Source organism: Sapajus apella, unplaced genomic scaffold (genome assembly GCF_009761245.1).
Source record: "Sapajus apella isolate SASKATOON/1434 unplaced genomic scaffold, GSC_monkey_1.0 scaffold68, whole genome shotgun sequence".
Taxonomy (NCBI): domain Eukaryota; kingdom Metazoa; phylum Chordata; class Mammalia; order Primates; family Cebidae; genus Sapajus; species Sapajus apella.
Window position 1 is genome coordinate 3,222,995 of NW_022437008.1, and position 18,248 is coordinate 3,241,242.

General features: G+C 50.9%; 1 protein-coding gene across 2 annotated transcripts in view; it reads right to left on the reverse strand.

Annotated features, from left to right (window-relative positions):
* Positions 1-5,552: 5,552 nt before the first annotated feature.
* The window catches only part of EIF3K (eukaryotic translation initiation factor 3 subunit K), a 14,961-nt gene continuing 2,265 nt past the window's right edge, over positions 5,553-18,248 (reverse strand). Inside the window, exons 3-8 of one of the 2 annotated variants that reach the window (XM_032248892.1) lie at positions 15,330-15,450; positions 13,519-13,593; positions 9,496-9,562; positions 9,314-9,391; positions 7,792-7,942; positions 5,553-5,617 (exon numbers count right to left, since the gene is read on the reverse strand). In XM_032248892.1, the coding sequence (XP_032104783.1) occupies positions 5,572-5,617; positions 7,792-7,942; positions 9,314-9,391; positions 9,496-9,562; positions 13,519-13,593; positions 15,330-15,450 (538 nt within the window). In that variant the 3' untranslated portion in view covers positions 5,553-5,571. The remainder of the gene's footprint in view (positions 5,618-7,791; positions 7,943-9,313; positions 9,392-9,495; positions 9,563-13,518; positions 13,594-15,329; positions 15,451-18,248) is intronic. The other variant, XM_032248893.1, reaches the window with a different exon arrangement.

Genomic DNA, 18,248 nt, shown 5'->3' on the forward strand with positions numbered 1-18,248 from the left:
GGTCTTGAACTCAGGTGATCCACCTGCCTTGGCCTTTCAAAGTGCTGGGATTACAGGTCTGAGCCACCGCACGCCCAGCCTCCCCGTCCTCCTTTTTATCCCAGAGAACTGCAGAAGCACCCTTTCGTTCAGTCCCCAGGATTTGAGCACTTCCTGGCTACTAGTTCCTGCTGAGGTCTGGGCCCCAGGGCAACAGGTGTCTGCTCCCACTGGCTCCCCAAGGCAGGGCCCTCGGAGCAATGCTGGATGTGAGTGCAGGCAGGGAGGTTGGGCTGGCTGGCTGCTTGGACACGGCAGCTGCCCTCTCCATGGGCAACGCTTATCTACACAGCATCCAACAATGAGTCACCAAGGGACAGCCATCAGTCTCAGTCTAAGTAATGAACAGCTATTGCATCATTTCTTTCTCTTTTTTGGAGACAGGGTCTTGCCGTCACCTGGGCTGGTGTGCAGTGGTGCAATCATAGGTCATTGCAGCCTCCAACTCCTGGGTAGCTGGGACTACAGGCACATACCACTGTGCCTGGCTAATTTTTACTTACTTATTTTTTTTTTTTTTGAGTTGGAGTTTCGCTCTTGTCACCCAGGCTGGAGTGCAATGGCGCGATCTCGGCTCACCGCAACCTCCGCCTCCCGGGTTCAAGCAATTCTCCTGCCTCAGCCTCCTGAGTTGCTGGGATTACAGGCACGCGCCACCATGCCCAGCTAATTTTTTGTATTTTTAGTAGAGACGAGGTTTCACAATGTTGACCAGGATGGTCTCGATCTCTCGACCTCGTGATCCACCTGCCTCAGCCTCCCACAGTGCTGGGATTACAGGCTTGAGCCACCGCGCCCGGCCTTACTTACTTATTTTTGAGACGCCATCTTGGCTCACTGCAACCTCCACCTCCCAGGCTCAAGCAACCCTCCCACCTGTCTCCAGAGTAGCTGGGATTACAGTTGCACCATGATGCCCAGCTAGTTTTTTTTTTTTTTCTTTTTGTAGTTTCTGTAGAGACGGGGTGTCACCATATTGACCAGGCTGGACTCAAACTCCCAAGGTCAAGCGATCCATCTGCCTTGGCCTCCCAAAGTGCTGGGATTACAGGCCTGGGCCACCACACTCGACTCCAGCTAATTTATTTATAATTATTATTTAATTTATTTATTTATTATAAGATGGGGTTTCACCACGATGGCCAGGCTGGTCTTGAACTCCTGACCTCAGGTGATCCACCCACCTCGGCATCCCAGAGTGCTAGGATTATAGGCGTGAGCCACCGCGCCCGGCCCCATAATTATTATTTTATTTTTTTATTTTTATTTTTTTGAGACGGAGTTTCGCTCTTGTTGCCCAGGCTGGAGTGCAATGGCGCGATCTCGGCTCACCGCAACCTCCGCCTCCTGGGTTCAGGCAATTCTCCTGCCTCAGCCTCCTGAGTAGCTGGGACTACAGGCACGCGCCACCATGCCCAGCTAATTTTTTGTAGTTTTAGTAGAGACGGGGTTTCACCATGTTGACCAGGATGGTCTCGATCTTTTGACCTCGTGATCCACCCGCCTCGGCCTCCCAAAGTGCTGGGATTACAGGCTTGAGCCACCGCGCCCGGCGCCCCATAATTATTTTTTTAAACAAAAGGTTGTTTTTTGTTTGTTTGTTTGAGATGAAGTCTTGCCCTGTCACCCAGGCTGGAGTGCAGTGGCGCAATCTCGGCTCACTGCAACCTCTGCCTCCGGGGTTCAAATGATTCTCCTGCCTCAGCCTCCGGCAGCTGGGATTATAGGCAACAGCCACCAACTCAGCTAAATTTTTTTTTTTTTTGAGACGGAGTTTCACTCATGTTACCCAGGCTGGAGTGCAATGGCGCGATCTCAACTCACCGCAACCTCCGCCTCCCGGGTTCAGGCAATTCTCCTGCCTCAGCCTCCTGAGTAGCTGGGATTACAGGCACACGCCACCATGCCCAGCTGAATTTTTGTATTTGTAGTAGAGATGGGGTTTCACCATGTTGACCAGGATGGTCTCGATCTCTTGACCTCGTGATCCACCCGCCTTGGCTTCCCCAGTGCTGGGATTACAGGCTTGAGCCACCGCGCCTGGCCAACTCAGCTAATTTTTGTATTTTTAGTAGAGATGAGGTTTCACCATGTTGGCTAGGCAGGTCTTGACTTCTGACTTCGTGATCTGCGTGCCTCCCAAAATGCTGGGATTACAGGTGTGAGCCACCATGCCCAGGCCTTTTTTTTTGAGGGAGTCTTGCTCTGTCACCCAGGCTGGAGTGCAGTGGCCAGATCTCAGCTCACTGCAACCTCTGCCTCCTGGGTTCAAGCAATTCTCCTGCCTCAGCCTCCTGAGTAGCTGGGACTACAGGCACGATGGTCACCATGCCTGGCTAATTTTTGTATTGTTAGTAGAGACGGAGTTTCACCATGTTGGCCGGGTTGGTCTTGATCTCCTGACCTTGTAATCTGCCCACCTCAGCATCCCAAAGTGTTGCGATTACAGGCCTGGGCCACTGTGCCCAACCACTTTATTCTTTTTTTTTCAGACCGAGTCTTGCTGTGTCGCCACGCTGGAGTGCAGTGGCATGATTTCAGCTCACTGCAACCTCTGCCTTCTGATTTCAAGTGATTCTCCTGCCTCAGCTTCCCAAGTGGCTAGGATTATAGTCACCTGCCACCATGCCTGGCGAATTTTTATATTTTTGGTAGAGACAGGGTTTCACCACGTTGGCCAGGATGGTCTCGATCTCTTGACCTTGTGATCTGTCTCAGCTTCTCAAAGTACTGAGATTACAGGCGTGAGCCACCGTGCTTGGCCTCGATCTCAAACATTTTTTTTTTTTGAGATGAAGTCTTGCTCTGTCACCAGGTTGGAGTACCATGGTGCGATTTCAGCTCACTGCAACCTCCACCTCCTGAGTTCAGGCAATTCTCCTCCCTCGGCCTCCAGAGAAGCTGGGCCTATAGGCACCAGGCACCATCCCCAGCTAATTTTTTTTTTTTTTGAGATGGAGTCTCGTTCTGTCACCCAGGCTGGAGCACAATGGCGCAATTCTGGCTCACTGCAACCTCCACCTCCCAGGTTCAAGTGATTCTCCTGCCTCAGCCTCCCAAGTAGGTGGGATTACAAGTGCACACCACCACGCCCAGCAAATTTTTGTATTTTCAGTAGAGATGGGGTTTCACTATTTGGCCAGGCTGGTCTCGAACTCCTGACCTCAGGTGACCTGACAGCCTCGGCCTCCCACAGTGCTGGGATTACAGGCATGAGCCACCACGCCTGGTGGGCCCCAGTTAAGTTTTGAATCTTTTATGGAAAGAACTCACTTTGTTGCCCTGGTCTCAAACTCCTGGCTTTCAGCAATTCTCCTGCTGCAGCCTCCCAGTGTTGGAATTACATGCATGGACCATCCTGCCCAACCCCAACTACTTTTGCTTTTTTTTTTTTTTTTGAGAGGGAGTTTCACTCTTGCTGCCCAGGCTGAAGTGCAATGGCGTGATCTCGGCTCACCACAATCTCTGCCTCCCAGGTTCAAGCAATTCTCCTGCCTCAGCCTCCTAAGTAGCTGGGATTACAGACATGCGCCACCACGCCCGGCTAAAATTTTGTATTTTTAGTAGGTTTCTCCATGTTGGTCAGGCTGATCTCGAGCTCCCGACCTCTGGTGATGTGCCCAACTCTGCCTCCCAGTGTTGGGATTACAGGTGTGAGCCACTGTACCCGGTCAATTTTTACTTTTGTATAGAGGGGATTTCCAGCCATCCTATTCCCTTAGCCTCCCAAAGTGCTGTAATTACAGGTGTAAGCCAGCCTCTACGGGGGCATTTTAATTCCTCAGTTCCCCCACACCCCTGCCTGCAGGCAATATGCTCAGAGGGAAAACGCACTGCAGAAGGGGCCACTGCAAGTGCCTCAAATTCCTCAGGTAAGATGGGGTTGAACAGTGAGGTGAGCTAGGTCTCCGGTCAGGTAACACTAACCAGGGGAACGGGCTGGGACTGGGAAAAATGATGTGGCTGAAGGCACTGCCTACTTGTGACATCTTGAGAAAAAAATATATATATACTAATTTTCTCATGAAGTTTCTCCATATGGAATAGTACTGAGGACTAGCTTGTAACCTTGGTAACACTTCTGAGACTGAAACTAACAATGGCTATTTTCTTTTTTCAGACAGACCCTGTCAAGGGTGAGCTGCAGCCTCGACCTCCCAGGCTGATTTGCTTACCTCAGCCTCCTGAGTAGCTGGGACAACAGCCATACACCACCATGCCCAGCCATCAAAAAAATTTTTTTTGGCAGGACATGGTGGCTCATGCCTCTTATCCTAGCACTTTGGGAGGCTGTGGGCAGATTGCCTGACCTCAGGAGTTTGAAAGCAGCCTGGCCAACACGCTGAAACCCCATCTTTACTAAAACACAAAAAATTAGCTGGGGTGGCAGTGTTTGCCTGTAGTCCCAGTTACTTGGGAGGCTGAGGCAGGAGAATTGCTTGAACCCAAGAGGCGGAGGTTGCAGTGAGCTGAGATTGCGCCACTGTACTTCAGCTCGGGCAACTAAGACTCTGCCTCAAAAAAAAATTTTTTTTTTTAGAGACAAGGTCTTATGCCGGGCACGGTGGCTCAAGCCTGTAATCCCAGCACTTTGGGAGGCCAAGGCGGGTGGATCACGAGGTCAAGAGTTCGAGACAGGCTGGGCGCGGTGGCTCAAGCCTGTAATCCCAGCACTTCGGGAGGCTGAGGTGGGTGGGTCACGAGGTCAAGAGATCGAGACCATCCTGGTCAACATGGTGAAACCCTGTCTCTACTAAAAATACAAAAAATTAGCTGGGCATGGTGGCATGTGCCTGTAATCCCAGCTACTCAGGAGGCTGAGGCAGGAGAATTGCCTGAACCCAGGAGGCGGAGGTTGCGGTGAGCCGAGATCGCGCCATTGCACTCCAGCCTGGGTAACAAGAGTGAAACTCCATCTCAAAAAAAAAAAAGAGACAGGGTCTTGCTATGTTGCCCAGGCTGGTTTCAAACTCCAGGACTTAAGCAATCCTCCTGCTTTGGCCTCCCAAAGTACTCAGATTTACAGGCGTGTATTCTGTATTTTTTCGAAGCGCAAGGACAGGGCAGGCCTGGCTCTCAGACCTTTACTGGTGCGGGCTGGTGGAACCCTCACAGGTTTCAGAAAGGTGCATTATTCTTCTCCTCCTGCAGATGAAGAAGCTGAGAATTAGAGAGGTGGAGTCCCTTAACCCCACAAAGCAAGAGAGCCAGGATCAAGACAGAGGGAACCCTCGCCTTCACTCCTCCCAGAGGAGCTCAGCCTCCACCAGGGGGCCGGGCTGCCAAATCCCATTCATCCTCCTTCCTTGCTGACTCAATGCTGACCTCCCCACCCATGACCTAAAAGGTCAGGGAGGCAGGGTGGGGCAAGGGAGGAAGTGGAAGAGGGGAAAAAGGAGACGGAAACCCTACCAAGCAGGTGTGGTGAGGTAGGGGCCCAGACCTGAGGCCTGCTCCTGGGCTCCCTCTGGTGGGCAAGGGGTAGAGGAAGGAAGCCAGGGAGGAGACAGTAGGGCTGTCAACACATCTTTATTAAACACCTGCGGTTACTGGGAGGAGGCCATGATGCTGGACACACCTGTAGGGAAGGAGAGACCAGAGTGAAGGTGAGAAGGGCAGGAGACAAACCTCCAGCTATCTGCTATGGCACCCACAGTTCTTTAGAGGCAGACCACAAACTCCTTCCAGGCCCCAGTCACCATCACAAAGGCAGTTTGGTGCAGTATTTTAAAAACACGGACTCTGGAGCAAGGAGGGCTAGGTTCGAATTTCAGCTCTGCCAATTAACAGCTAGGTCACTTAGGCAAGTTACTGAACATCTCTCAGCATCACCTTCCTATCTTTAAGGAGCACCTACCCTATAGGATTGGAGAACTAAACGAGGTGCTTAGAACAAAGTGCTAAGTAAGTGTTGTTTGTAATTACCTCTATGATAATAATATTTACTATGTACTATTTGCAGGATGGAGTCTCACTCTGTTGCCTAGGCTGGAGTGCAGTAGAGCGATCTCAGCTCACTGCAACCTCCACCTTCTGGGTTCAAGTGATTCTCCTGTCTCAGCCTCTGAGTATTTTGAACCTATCCTGCTGGACCCAGGACACAAAGCAATGGGGCCAGGACTGAGTCAGAAAGAACCCTCCCGTCTACTTCCCCCAGGAGAAGCCTGGGCTCCACCACAGGGCTGGGATCCTACGTCCTACTCATACCTTCTTCCTCCTCTTCCTGGATGACTCAGCACTGCCCTCCCCACCCGTGACCTAAAAGGTCAAAAAGGTGGGGTGGGGTGACAGAAACCAGAGGGGAGAAGAAAGGAGGCCCTTTCCTCACTACAGAATCTTTTGCTGGAGTTCTCACTGAGCAGTCACATGGCATTTACAGCTGAGATGCCACAGGCCACAAGGGCAGGTGGCTGCCTGCTCAATGCTGTTCCCCAGTTAAGTATAAAATTAGCTGATTTGTGTTAAGAAGCCATGTTGTACCAAATGCACCTTTTTTTTTTTTTTTTTAAAGGGATGGGGTTTCACCATATTGGCCAGGCTGGTCTGGAACTCCTGACCTCGTGATCCACCCACCCTGGCCTCCCAAAGTGCTGGGATTACAGGCGTGAGCCACCATGCCCGGCCCAAATGCACCCCCTTTTTTTTTTTTTTTGAGATGGAGTTTCACTCTTGTTACCTGGGCTGGAGTGCAATGGCACGATCTCGGCTCACCGCAACCTCCGCCTCCTGGGTTCAGGCAATTCTCCTGCCTCAACCTCCTAAGTAGCTGGGATTACAGGCACGTGCCACCATGCCCAGCTAATGTTTTGTATTTTTAGTAGAGACGGGGTTTCACCATGTTGACCGGGATCGTCTCGATCTCTTGACCTCGTGATCCACCTGCCTCGGCCTCCCAAAGTGCTGGGATTACAGGCTTGAGCCACCGCGCCCGGCCCAAATGCACCCTTAAAACACCTGACTCACACTCAAGAGGGTGGGGGGGGAACCCGGAGGAAGGGAGCAGCCTGCCCGTGACAGGCTCCCTGGCTCCAGCACATCTGTTCGGTGCCATGAGGAACGGCAGTGATGCAGCCCCTGTGGCTGGAGTAACCACTGCACTCTCCTCAGTTGAGCAAGCAGCTGAGCCTGTGTTAGTTACATGTGTATCATCATAATGAACATTTAAGGAACTGTGTGACTGGCTCTTTGCTTAGCGTTATACGTGCATTCATGCTCATGATTCTATGAGGTAGGTTTAGCAACTTACAAGGAGGGCATCTACCTTATTGTGTTGATGTGAGGATCAAACGACGTAAGAGAAAGGACCTACACCATGTTTATCCTAGTTACTGCTGCAGTTGTCCCCATTTTTTAGATGAGAAAACTGAGGCACACAGATGTGAAATCACCCAAAGTCGAGAATCAAGATTCCTACTGTTCACCTGACTCCATGTCTGCACATGAGGCCTGGACACCCCAAGGATTAAAGAGGGCCAACTGGATAGGCCACAGGAACAAGGGTGCAGAGACTCCTGTGAAGCCCCGCTGGGCCCCAGGAAGTCTTACTGAGAGCTATGGGGCAGGACACAGGGCCTAGAAGTTCCAGGGAAGGACACCCAGCTCCCCGCCATTCCTCCGTGGGCATGAGTCCTGAGACACAAGGTGAATGGAGTCGGGCAGGTCCAGACTGGCCAGCCCTGAACATGCACAGATCCACCCAGGTCCTCTGGGCCCGTCTTGGCCTCCCTTGAGGATACCCCCTTAGTCCCAAACCCCAAGGCTGTGGGCCACCACTCACTGTCGAAGTCGATCTTCTCCACGATGTTTTTGGGTTTAATGCTCTCTTCCTGGCTACAGATGAAGATCTGCCCTGACTCGTCGGCGCTCCAGCCATATTTGCTCATCCACACCTTTAGCTGGCTGTCTGCAGGTGACAGGGGTAGCGAGGGGCTTCTGTCAGCCTAATCCCACAGTTCCAGGGTACTGGGAGGCAACAGGGTCATGGCTCAGGAGGCCAGGGCAGCCCCCCCTGCCTATCTCCTGGACAGCAGCAGCCGGCCTGGTCTCCTGGCTTCTGCCCCTGCCCTCCCACGGTTCATTCTCTGAATGGCAGCCAGAGGGAGCCTTTGAGCTCCCTCAGCCTCATCATCCTGGGGCTTCTGCCTTAATTTCTTTTTTTGAGACAGAGTTTCGCATTTGTTGCCCAGGCTGGAGTGCAATGGCGCCATCTCGGTTTACTGCAACCTCCGCCTCCTGGGTTCAAGCAATCCCCTCGTCTCAGCCTCCCAAGTAGCTGGGATTACAGGCATTTGCCACCACGCCCAGCTAATTTTGTATTTTCATTAGAGACGGGTTTTCTCCATGTTGGTCAGGCTGGTCTCAAACTCCCAACCTCAGGTGACCTGGCTGCCTTGGCCTCCCAAAGTGCTGAGATTTCAGGTGTAAGCCACTGTGCCTGGCCAATTTATTTTATTTTCTATGCCCCTCTTTCTTTCTCCCTGGACAAATCTTGGTTCCTAACAAGAGCAGCGTGTGGAACGGTTACAAAATTATGACATGACCTTTACTACTAACTTTTTTTGCCCTTAGAAGATAAGCCAGCCAGGGGCTGGGTGCGGTGGCTCATGCCAGTAATCCCAGCACTATAGGAGGCTGAGGTGGCAGGATCTCTTGAGACCAGGAGTTTGAGATCGGCCTGGGCAACAAAGTGAGAACCCCATCTCTATAAGGAAAAAAAAAAAGACAACTGCCTGTAGTTGAGTTACCTGATAAATTTTTCTGTGCAACTATTATCGTTTTGATAGAGGTTCATGTAATGGTCTTTATATACAATTCTAAGTCATGTTCACATCCTTTAATTTCCTTTCACTTATAAATATGTATAACATCTACCTGATATAAAGCACTTAGTATAATGTATGACATAACATGTCCAATAATAGTTAGCTTCCACTTGGCCAGGCGTGGTGGCTCACGCCTGTAATCCCAGCACTTCTGGAGGCCAAGATGGGCAGATCACTTGAGTTCAGGAGTTCAAGACCAGCCTGGCCAATGTGGTGAAAACCTTGCTGGTACATAGGGGGCACTCTATTAATGCAGAATAAATGAGCAAATGGCCTAGGATCTCCCTCAAGGCAGGATCTGTCTTATACCACGTTCTTATTTCCTCCCTGGACTGGGCCTTCCATATGGACCTGATGAGACCTGGACAGGCCCGTTGGAAGAGCTGACTGAGGTCCACTGCCCCAGCAACCCCCAACCTCCCAGATGTGTACAAGGACCCAGAGGGCATTACCCGATAGATCCCCGAGCATCTCAGCCAGCAGCCAACGGTCGATGTGCTGATAAGTGATACCCACGACATGGCAGATGACTGTGGAGGTCAGAGACAAAAATGGTGAGGAGCTGTCTCCCTGGACCTGGCTGCCACTCCCCACCCCTTCCCCTTGCAGAGCCCAGGCTCAGAGAGGGACTCACACTTTCGGACAGAGTCTTCAAAGCCAGTTATACCTTCCAAGAGGTCCATGTTTTCATCCAGGGCTTGCTGTAATGGGAATTGATGTTCATAATGTTTATCCTTTTAAATTTTTTGCTTTTATTTTCATTTATATATAAAGATGGGGTCTCACTACGATGCCCAGGCTGGTCTTGAATTTCTGGGCTCAGGTGATCTTCCTGCCTCAGCCTCCCAAAGCGCTGGGATTTTTTGCTGTTGTGTGACAGAGACGAGGACTCACTGTATTGCCCAGGCTGGTCTCAAACTCCTGGGCTCAAGTGATCTGCCCACGTTGGCCTCCCGAAGTTTTGGGATTACAGGCATGAGCCACCACTCCCAGCCTACGATGGTAATCTCATATATCAAGAATGTTCACATCTGTAATGTTAACAAGAATAGCAGCTATCAGGCCAGGCATGGTGGCTCATGCCTGTAATCCCAGCACTTTGGGAGGCTGAGGTGGGTGGATCACTTGAGGTACGGAGTTCGAGACCACCCTGGCCAACATGGTGAAACCCTATCTGTACTAAAAATACAGAAAATAGCCAAGCATCGTGGTGGGTGCCTGTAATCTGTAATCCCAGCTACTTGAGAAGATGAGGCAGGAGCATTGCTTGAACCTGGGAGGCAGAGGCTGCACTGAGCCAACATCGTATCATTGCACTCTAGCCTGGGTGACAGAGCCATACTCGGTCTCAAAAGAAAAAAAAAAAGCAGCTACCATTTGAGCATTGACCCCACATGGTAGCCATTTGAGCACAACCCTGTGATATAAGTTACATCCATTTTAGAGATGAGGAAACCAGGGCATTTAGGTGATTTGCCCAAATTCCTGCCCAAATTCCTGGAGGTAAGGCTTGAACCTGGCAGGCAGAAACCACATCCCTGAGAAGGGAGACAGACACATACTGGCTCAGTGCATTCAGCCACCTCCCCTTGCTTCTGCCTCACTCAGAGAAAAGGCCAATCTTACCATAGCCCATGAGGCCACACAGAATCTGTCTGTCACCTCTGTGCCCTCACCTCCGCCCACTTGCTCCTCATTCACCCTGCTCCAGCCACAGGGGCCTCCCCACTGCTCCCCAAACCCGCCAGGCACCCACCCACATCAGGTCCTTTGCACTCGCTGTTCCTGTGTGTGGAATTATCCTCCTCCATGGCTACCACCCTCCCCTCCTTCAGGTTTCTGCTCAAATATCAGCTCCATGGCACGGGTTCTCTCTAACAGAAGGGAGAGAAATGAGGAACCCACAGGAATGCCAAGAAGGTGCAGCCAGTGAGGTGGGCAAAATCCAGATCTGTGACTGGGGGTGGTGGCTCAACCTGTAATCCCAGCACTTTGGGAGGCCGAGGCAGGAGGAACACTTGAGGCCAGAAGTTCGAGACCAGCCTGGTCAATGTGGCGAAACCCCACCTCCACTAAAACTACAAGTATTAGTTAGGCGTGGTGGTGTGCACCTGCAATCCCAGCTACTCAGGAGGCTCAAGTGGGAGGATCACTTGATCACTTTGGCCTTGGAGGTTGAAGCTGCAGTGAGCTGTGTTTGCATCACTACACTGTGGCCTGGGCGACAGAGTGAGACCCTGTCTCAAAAAAAAAAAAAAAAGTATGCAGTCAGCTGCACATAAAATGTCAGGGTCTGGGATGGGAACAGGTGAGAAGAAAGGGAGGTGAGAAGAAAGCATGAGGAAAAGTCCAGAGCTGGGGAAGGACGACCTCAGCTGCAGCTGGGGATGGGGGAGACACATGCGATTTAAGAGAAGGAAGCAGAATGGAGGAACCCGCAAAGAAAGAGGGCTGGAGCTACTGGTCAGGCCCAAGAATAGGGGGATGGGATGCCACAGGGGTGAGCTGAGAAGCTAGAAGGAAGTGGGCAGAGTGAATATGCTGAAAACTCACAGGAAGAGGAGGGGAGCCATTATTGGTGAGGGCAGTGGCTCCCAACATTGGCCAGATGTCCAGATCACCCAGGATAACTTTTTAAAATCCCAAGGCTTAGGCTATACTGAACCAATTACATCAGATTCCATGAGGGCAGGGCCCAAGTATCAGTATCAATTTTTAAAAATGCCTCAGAGGGTCAGGAGTGGTGGCTCATGCCTGTATCCCAGAACTTTAGGAGGCCAAGGTGGGCAGATCACTTGAAGCTAGGAGTTCAAGGCCAGCCTGGTCAACATGGTGAAATCCCACCTCTACTAAAAGTACAAAAATGAGCCGAGCATGGTGGTGCATGCCTGTAGTCCCAGCTACTCGGGAGGCTGAGACAGGAAAATCGCTTGAACCCAGGACGTGGAGGTTGCAGTGAGTTGAGATTGCGCCACTGCACTCCAGCCTGGACAACAGAGTGAGACTTTGTCTCAAATAAATAAATAAATAAATAAAAAGGAAAAGAAAATAGGCTGGGCACAGTGGCTCATGCCTGTAACCCCAGCACTTTGGGAGGCCAAGGTGGGTGGATCACAAGGTCAGGAGTTCAAGACCAACCCCGTCTCTACTAAAAATACAAAATACAAATAATAATAATAATAATTAGCCAGGCATGGTGATGGGCACCTGTAATCCCAGCTACTGGGGAGGCTGAGGCAGAGAACTGCTTGAACCCTGGAAGCTGAGGTGGCAGTGAGCCGAGATCACGCCGCTGCACTCCAGCCTGGGCGACAGAGTAAGACTCCATCTCAAAAAAAAAAAAAAAAAGAAAAAAGAAAAAAAAAAAGCCTCACAGGCCCAATGTGCAGAGAACTGGCCCAGAGTATGACTGAAACAGAAGGGCTGAGGTCAGATGTAGCACAAGATAGCTGGCCAAGAGATCAAGGAACCCAGAGGTGTGGGTGGTCAAAGGATCCTCTGTGTGACTTTCTAATCATCTAAGAATTAGGGTGGGAGTGGTACAGGGCACCAGTGAGAAGGAGCTGAATTCATCAAGAAACAAAAACCAGTCATCAGAGGGCCTGATACCAACAAAGTGGGGCAGGAAGTGATGACATGTGCACTTTAAGACCGGGGGTTTCTGGCCGGGCACGGTGGCTCACGCCTGCAATCCCAGCAGTTTCAAAGGCCAAGGCGGGCAGATCACCTGAGGTCAGGAGTTCTAGACCAGCCTGGCCAACATGGTGAAATCCCATCTCTACTAAAAATACGAAAATTAGCTGGGCATGACGGCACGCCCCTGTAATCCTAGCCACTTGGGAGGCTGAGGCAGGAGAATTGCTTGAACCTGAGAGGCGGTGGTTGCAGTGAGCCCAGATGGCACCACTGCACTCCAGCCTGGGCAACAGAGTGAGACTCTGTCTCAAAACAACCAAAGAACAAAGAAAAAACAACAAAAAAGACTGGGGGTTCAGAAGGGACAGGAGCAGGAGGTGATCCAGCCTCCTACTCAGGAGTCTGCAGAAGTGGGGGGCCAGGTTCCAGTTACAGCAAGAAAGGCAGAGCACATCAGACAGGCAGAAGAGACGGAGAATTTCTTTTTCTTGAGATAGGGTCTTGCTCTGTTGCCCAGGCTGGAGTGCAGCGGTGCAATCACGGCTTACTCCAAGGCTCAAGCGATCCTCCTACCTTAGCCTCCTGGGGAGCTGGGAGTATAGGCACATACCACCACACCCAATTAATTTTCAATTTTGTAGAGATGAGGTCTCGCTGTGTTGCTCTGGCTGGTCTGGAACTCCTGGCCTCAAGCGATCCTCCCGCCTCAGCCTCCACAAGTACTGGAATCACAGGCAAGACGCTACACCCAACCTGGAGGACTTCTGATCAACGGTGGGTACTAGAGGGCCCAATGGAAAGACAGGAGAGAGGGGAAAGAGTCGGCTGCAGCCTGTGGGCACGGGGATGACCTGTGAGTACCCACTCTGCGAGAGGATGAGGATTCCACAAAATCACAAGTGCAGAACACCAGGCCCACCATCAAAACAGGAAGCCAGTCAATGCGCACAGCTGTTACTTTTAGCATTCAGCTCTACACGGCCCTGCCATCTCCCTGGCCCCTGGACCCCAGGGAAGTTACCCAGAAGGTCTGGAAGTGGCAGGTCTCCAGCAGGTCCCCGAGGTACAAAATCTGCCGGATTGGCCGTTCTTCTTGCTGGGAGGAGGAAGCGTTAAGGAAAACTGGCCTTGGAGCCTAAGGCTGGGCCCCAGATCACCACTCCCCACCTATCTTCTTCTGACTGCTTTCTTCCAAAGGTTCAGCCGAGAAAAAGAGCTGGGAAAGGAAGCCGGCTGATTTCTCCTGAGGTATGTGAGGGAGAAAGGATTTGGCGGCAGGACTGTTTGTAATGACAAAAAATGAGAAATGATGTCCCTGGCCTGGTGGCTCAGGCCTGTAATCCCAGCACTTTGGGAGGTCAAGGTGGGTGAATCACTTGAGGTCAGGAGTTCAAGACCAGCCTGGCCAACATGGTGAAACCCTGTCTCTACTAAAAATACAAACATTTGCTGGGTGTGGTGGCAGATGCCTGTAATCCCAGCTACTCAGGAGGCTGAGGCAGGAGACTCACTTGGAGGCAGAGGTTGCAGTGAGCCAAGAACGTGCCACTGACTCCAGACTGGGCTACAAAATGAGACTCCATCTCAAAAAAACAAAATTAAATAATTTTTAAAAGCCAGGCACAGTGGCTCACGCCAGTAATCCAGCACTTTGGGGGGCTGACATCAAGACCAGCCTGGCCAACATGGCGAAACCCTGTCTCTACTAAGAATATAAAAATTAGTTGGGCATAGTGGCACGCTCCTGTGGTCCCAGCTGCTCAGGAGGCTGAGGCAGGAGAACAGCTTGAACCTGGGAGGCGGAGGTTGCAGTGAGCCAAGATTGTATCACTGTACTCCAGTCTGGGCGACAGAGACTCTGTCTCAAAAACCAAACCAAACCAAACCAAACCAAACCCTGCATCATTCCTATGTCAAGCTTCCTCTATTTCTGCAAGACAGCGCCGAGCTCTGCTTCCTTTAGCCCATGAGTGTCCTCTCTGCTTGGACCACCGCTGTCTACCCTTCACCTAACTCCTTATGTTTTAGATGTTCCCTCCTCCAGGAGGCCCTGGTTTATTGTTTCTAGTTAAAAACACAGAAGAGTGAACAACGGCAAGGAAGGTCTTCCCTCCCGTCTCACAGCCATCCTTCCTAGGAGGTAACAGTCATTTGCAATTCTTCAGTACCTTTCCAGATGCTTCTTACAGAAATGTAAATCCAGATGGCTGTGTGCATGTCCACATATTCCTCTGCCCAAATGGTCAAGTGCCTGCTCTAGCTCTTCTTTTTTTTTTTTTTTTTTTTTCCCCGGAGACGGGGTCTTGCTTTGTTGTCCAGGCTGGAGTGCACTGGCGCAGTCTCGACTCACTGCAACTTCCACCTCCCAGGTTCAAGCGATCCTCCTGCCTCAGCCTTCCAAGTACCTGGGACTATAGATGTGTGCCACTGTGCCCAGCTAAGTTTTTGTATGTTTAGTAGAGATGGGGTTTCACCATGTTGGCCAGGCTGGTCTCAAACTCCTGACCTCAGTGATGCACCCACCTCAACCTCTCAAAGTGCTGGGATTAGAGGCGTGAGTCCCTGCGCCCGGCCACTCTGGCCCTTCTAACCCAACCCTGACCACTCCAGGCTATCACTGTCAGTCTCCTCACTGGGCTGTGACAACTTTGTGAGAGCAGGGCTCAGGTCTTCTCAGTCACCACAATGTCCCAGCCCCGTCCAGCACTGACAGGCTGGACCAGAGCAGGCATTTGGTGTCTGTGGATGCACCCACAGACCATCTCCCAGGAATGCACGTACCTTGACTCTGGCCCCCTCCCATTCACCACCCGCCCAGGGCAGGAAGGATACATGTGCCTGGTCAATCATGCACTTGCACAGGGTGAAGTCGGTGTGTGGCAGATTGGTGAGGGCCTTCAGCAGGATCTGGGCGGTGACTGTGGTCTGAAAGAAGGCTGGGTTGAACTGGTACCTAAGAAAGAGAACAAGAGACGTGGCCACAGTGGAACCTCCAAGTCTCCAACCCTCACCAGGTGCCAGGCAGGCTGTCCACTGCTTTAGCAGACTTTGGGAACTGGACATGCCTGGGTTCCAATCCCAATCCCAACACTTCCTGGCTGTGTAACCTTCACCTCCCTGAGACCACTTTTCTCCTCTGTGAACAGGGATAGTTAATGCCCACAACCACCCAATGTGATTCACTCACAAACGAGAAACAGCCGCAGCGGTCTGGAGTAGTGGTTAAGGAACCAGAGCCAGACTGCCTTGGTTTAAACTTCCTGCTGAGTGACCTTAAGCTACTTACTTATGACACGAGGAGCAGAGAAGAGAGATTAAGAGACACTGAAAGGCTGAGCACCAGAGAAAGGAAACTGAGGGGCTACAGTTTCCTCCCTTGCAAAACAGGACAACAGAGGGGTGTGTGTATGTGTGTGTCTCACGCCTATAATCCCAGGTGTGTGTGTACGTGCGTGCGTGCATGTGTGTCTTACGCCTATAATCCCAGCAGTTTGGGAGGCTGAGGCAGGTGGATCATTTGAGGCCAGGAGTTTGAGAGCAGCCTGGCCAACATGGTGAAACCCCATCTCTACTAAAAATACAAAAATTAGCCAGGTGTGGTGGCACATACCTGTAGTCACAGCTACTTAGGAGGTTGAGGCAGGAGGATCATATGAACTTGGGAGGCAAAGGTTGCAGTGAGCTGAGATCATGAGAGCATGCCAAGGCATTCCAGACTGGGGAACAGGGTGAGACCCTGTCTCAAAACAAAAACAAAAACAAAAACAAAACAAAAACACGGTGGTTTCGTATAAAAATAAAGAAATAAAAAAATAATAAAAAAAAGAAAGGAAGCACCCAAGCACCCAAATAAAATTAGCTGGGCTTGGTGGTGCATACCTGTAGTCCCAGCTATTCAGAAGGCTGAGGTTGCAGTAAGCCACGACTGTGCCACTGTAAAGTCCAGGTGCCATGACTCACGCCTGTAATCTCAGCACTTTGGGAGGCTGAGGTGGGCAGATCACGAGGTCAGGAGTTCAAGACCAGCCTGACCACCATGGTGAAACCCCATCTCGACTAAAAATACAAAAATCAGCTGAGTGTGGTGGCGCACATCTGTAATCCCAGCTACTCGGGAGGCTGAGGCAGGAGACTCACTTCACCTCGGAAGAAGATACAGTGAGCTGAGATCGCGCCACTGCACTCCAGCCTGACAACAGAGCAAGACTGCCTAAAAAAAAAAAAAAACACAAAAAAAAAACACCATCACACTGGATGGATCTCACAAACCCTGTGCTGAGTATCAAATGCCAGACACAGAAGAGTTTGTGCTGTATGAACTCCATCTGTATCATGTTCAAAGTAGGCAAACCTGAGCTAAGCTGATCCAGATGTATGCATGCATGGTAAACCATCACATAAAGCCAGGCCATGAGAGCACAAGGAAGCCCGGGAGTTGGTTAGCACAGAGCATATGGGGTAAAGAGTCTGTGGTGCTAGCAATAATTACGTAGGCTTTCATTTATTAATTTGTTAAACTACATGTTTGCTTAATGTATTATTAGCCTGTACGTGTGTTCTGTTTTATTTATTTTTGAGATGGGATCTCACTCTCTCAACCAGGCTGGAATACAGTAGCTCGATCTCGGCTCACTGCAACCTCTGCCTCCCGAGCTCAAGCAATTCTCCTGCCTCAGTCTCTCAAGTAGCTGGGACTACAGCCGTACACCATTAGGCTCAGCTAATTTTCTGTAGAGACAGGGTCTCGCCATGTCACCTAGGCTGCTAATTCTTAATTTTTTTTTCTTTTTGAGAAAAAGAAGGGTCTCACTCTGTCCCCTAGGCTGGAGTGCAGTGGTGCATCATGGCTCACTGCACCTGGATCTCCCAGGCTTAAGTGATCCTCCCACACTGCACCTGGATCTCCTAGGCTTAAGTGATCCTCCCACCTCAGCCTCTGAAGTAGCTGGAACTACAACCACACGCCACCACATTAATTTCAAATTTTTTTTTTATACAGTCTGGGTCTTGCTATGTTGCCATGGTTGGTCTTAAACTCTTTGGCTCAAGTGATTCTCCCACCTCAGCCTCCAAAAGTGCTGGGATTATAGGCATGAGCCCCTGAGCCCATCCTTAATTAATTTTTTTTTTTTTTTTTTTTGAGACGGAGTTTCGCTCTTGTTACCCAGGCTGGAGTGCAATGGCGCGATCTCGGCTCACCACAACCTCCGTCTCCTGGGTTCAGGCAATTCTCCTGCCTCAGCCTCCTGAGTAGCTGGGACTACAGGCACGCGCCACCATGCCCAGCTAATTTTTTGTATTTTTAGTAGAGACGGGGTTTCACCATGTTGACCAGGATGGTCTTGATCTCTTGACCTCGTGATCCACCCGCCTCAGCCTCCCAAAGGGCTGGGATTACAGGCTTGAGCCACCACGCCCGGCCCCTTAATTGATTTTTTAAAAAACCATCCCTCCAGGCCAGTGGCTCATGCCTGTAACCCTAGAACTTTGGGAGGTCAAGGCAGGCAGATCACCTGAGGTCAGGAGTTCGAGACCAGACTGACCAACATGGAGAAACCCTGTCTCTACTAAAAATACAAAATTAGCTGGGCATGGTGGTGTATGCCTGTAATCCCAGCTACTCGGGAGCCTGAGGCAGGAGAACTGCTTAAATCTGGGAGGGAGGTTGCTATGAGCCAAGATCATGCCAGCCTGGGCAACAAGAGTGAAACTCCATCTTAAAAAAAAAAAAAAAAAAAAAAAAAAAAAGTT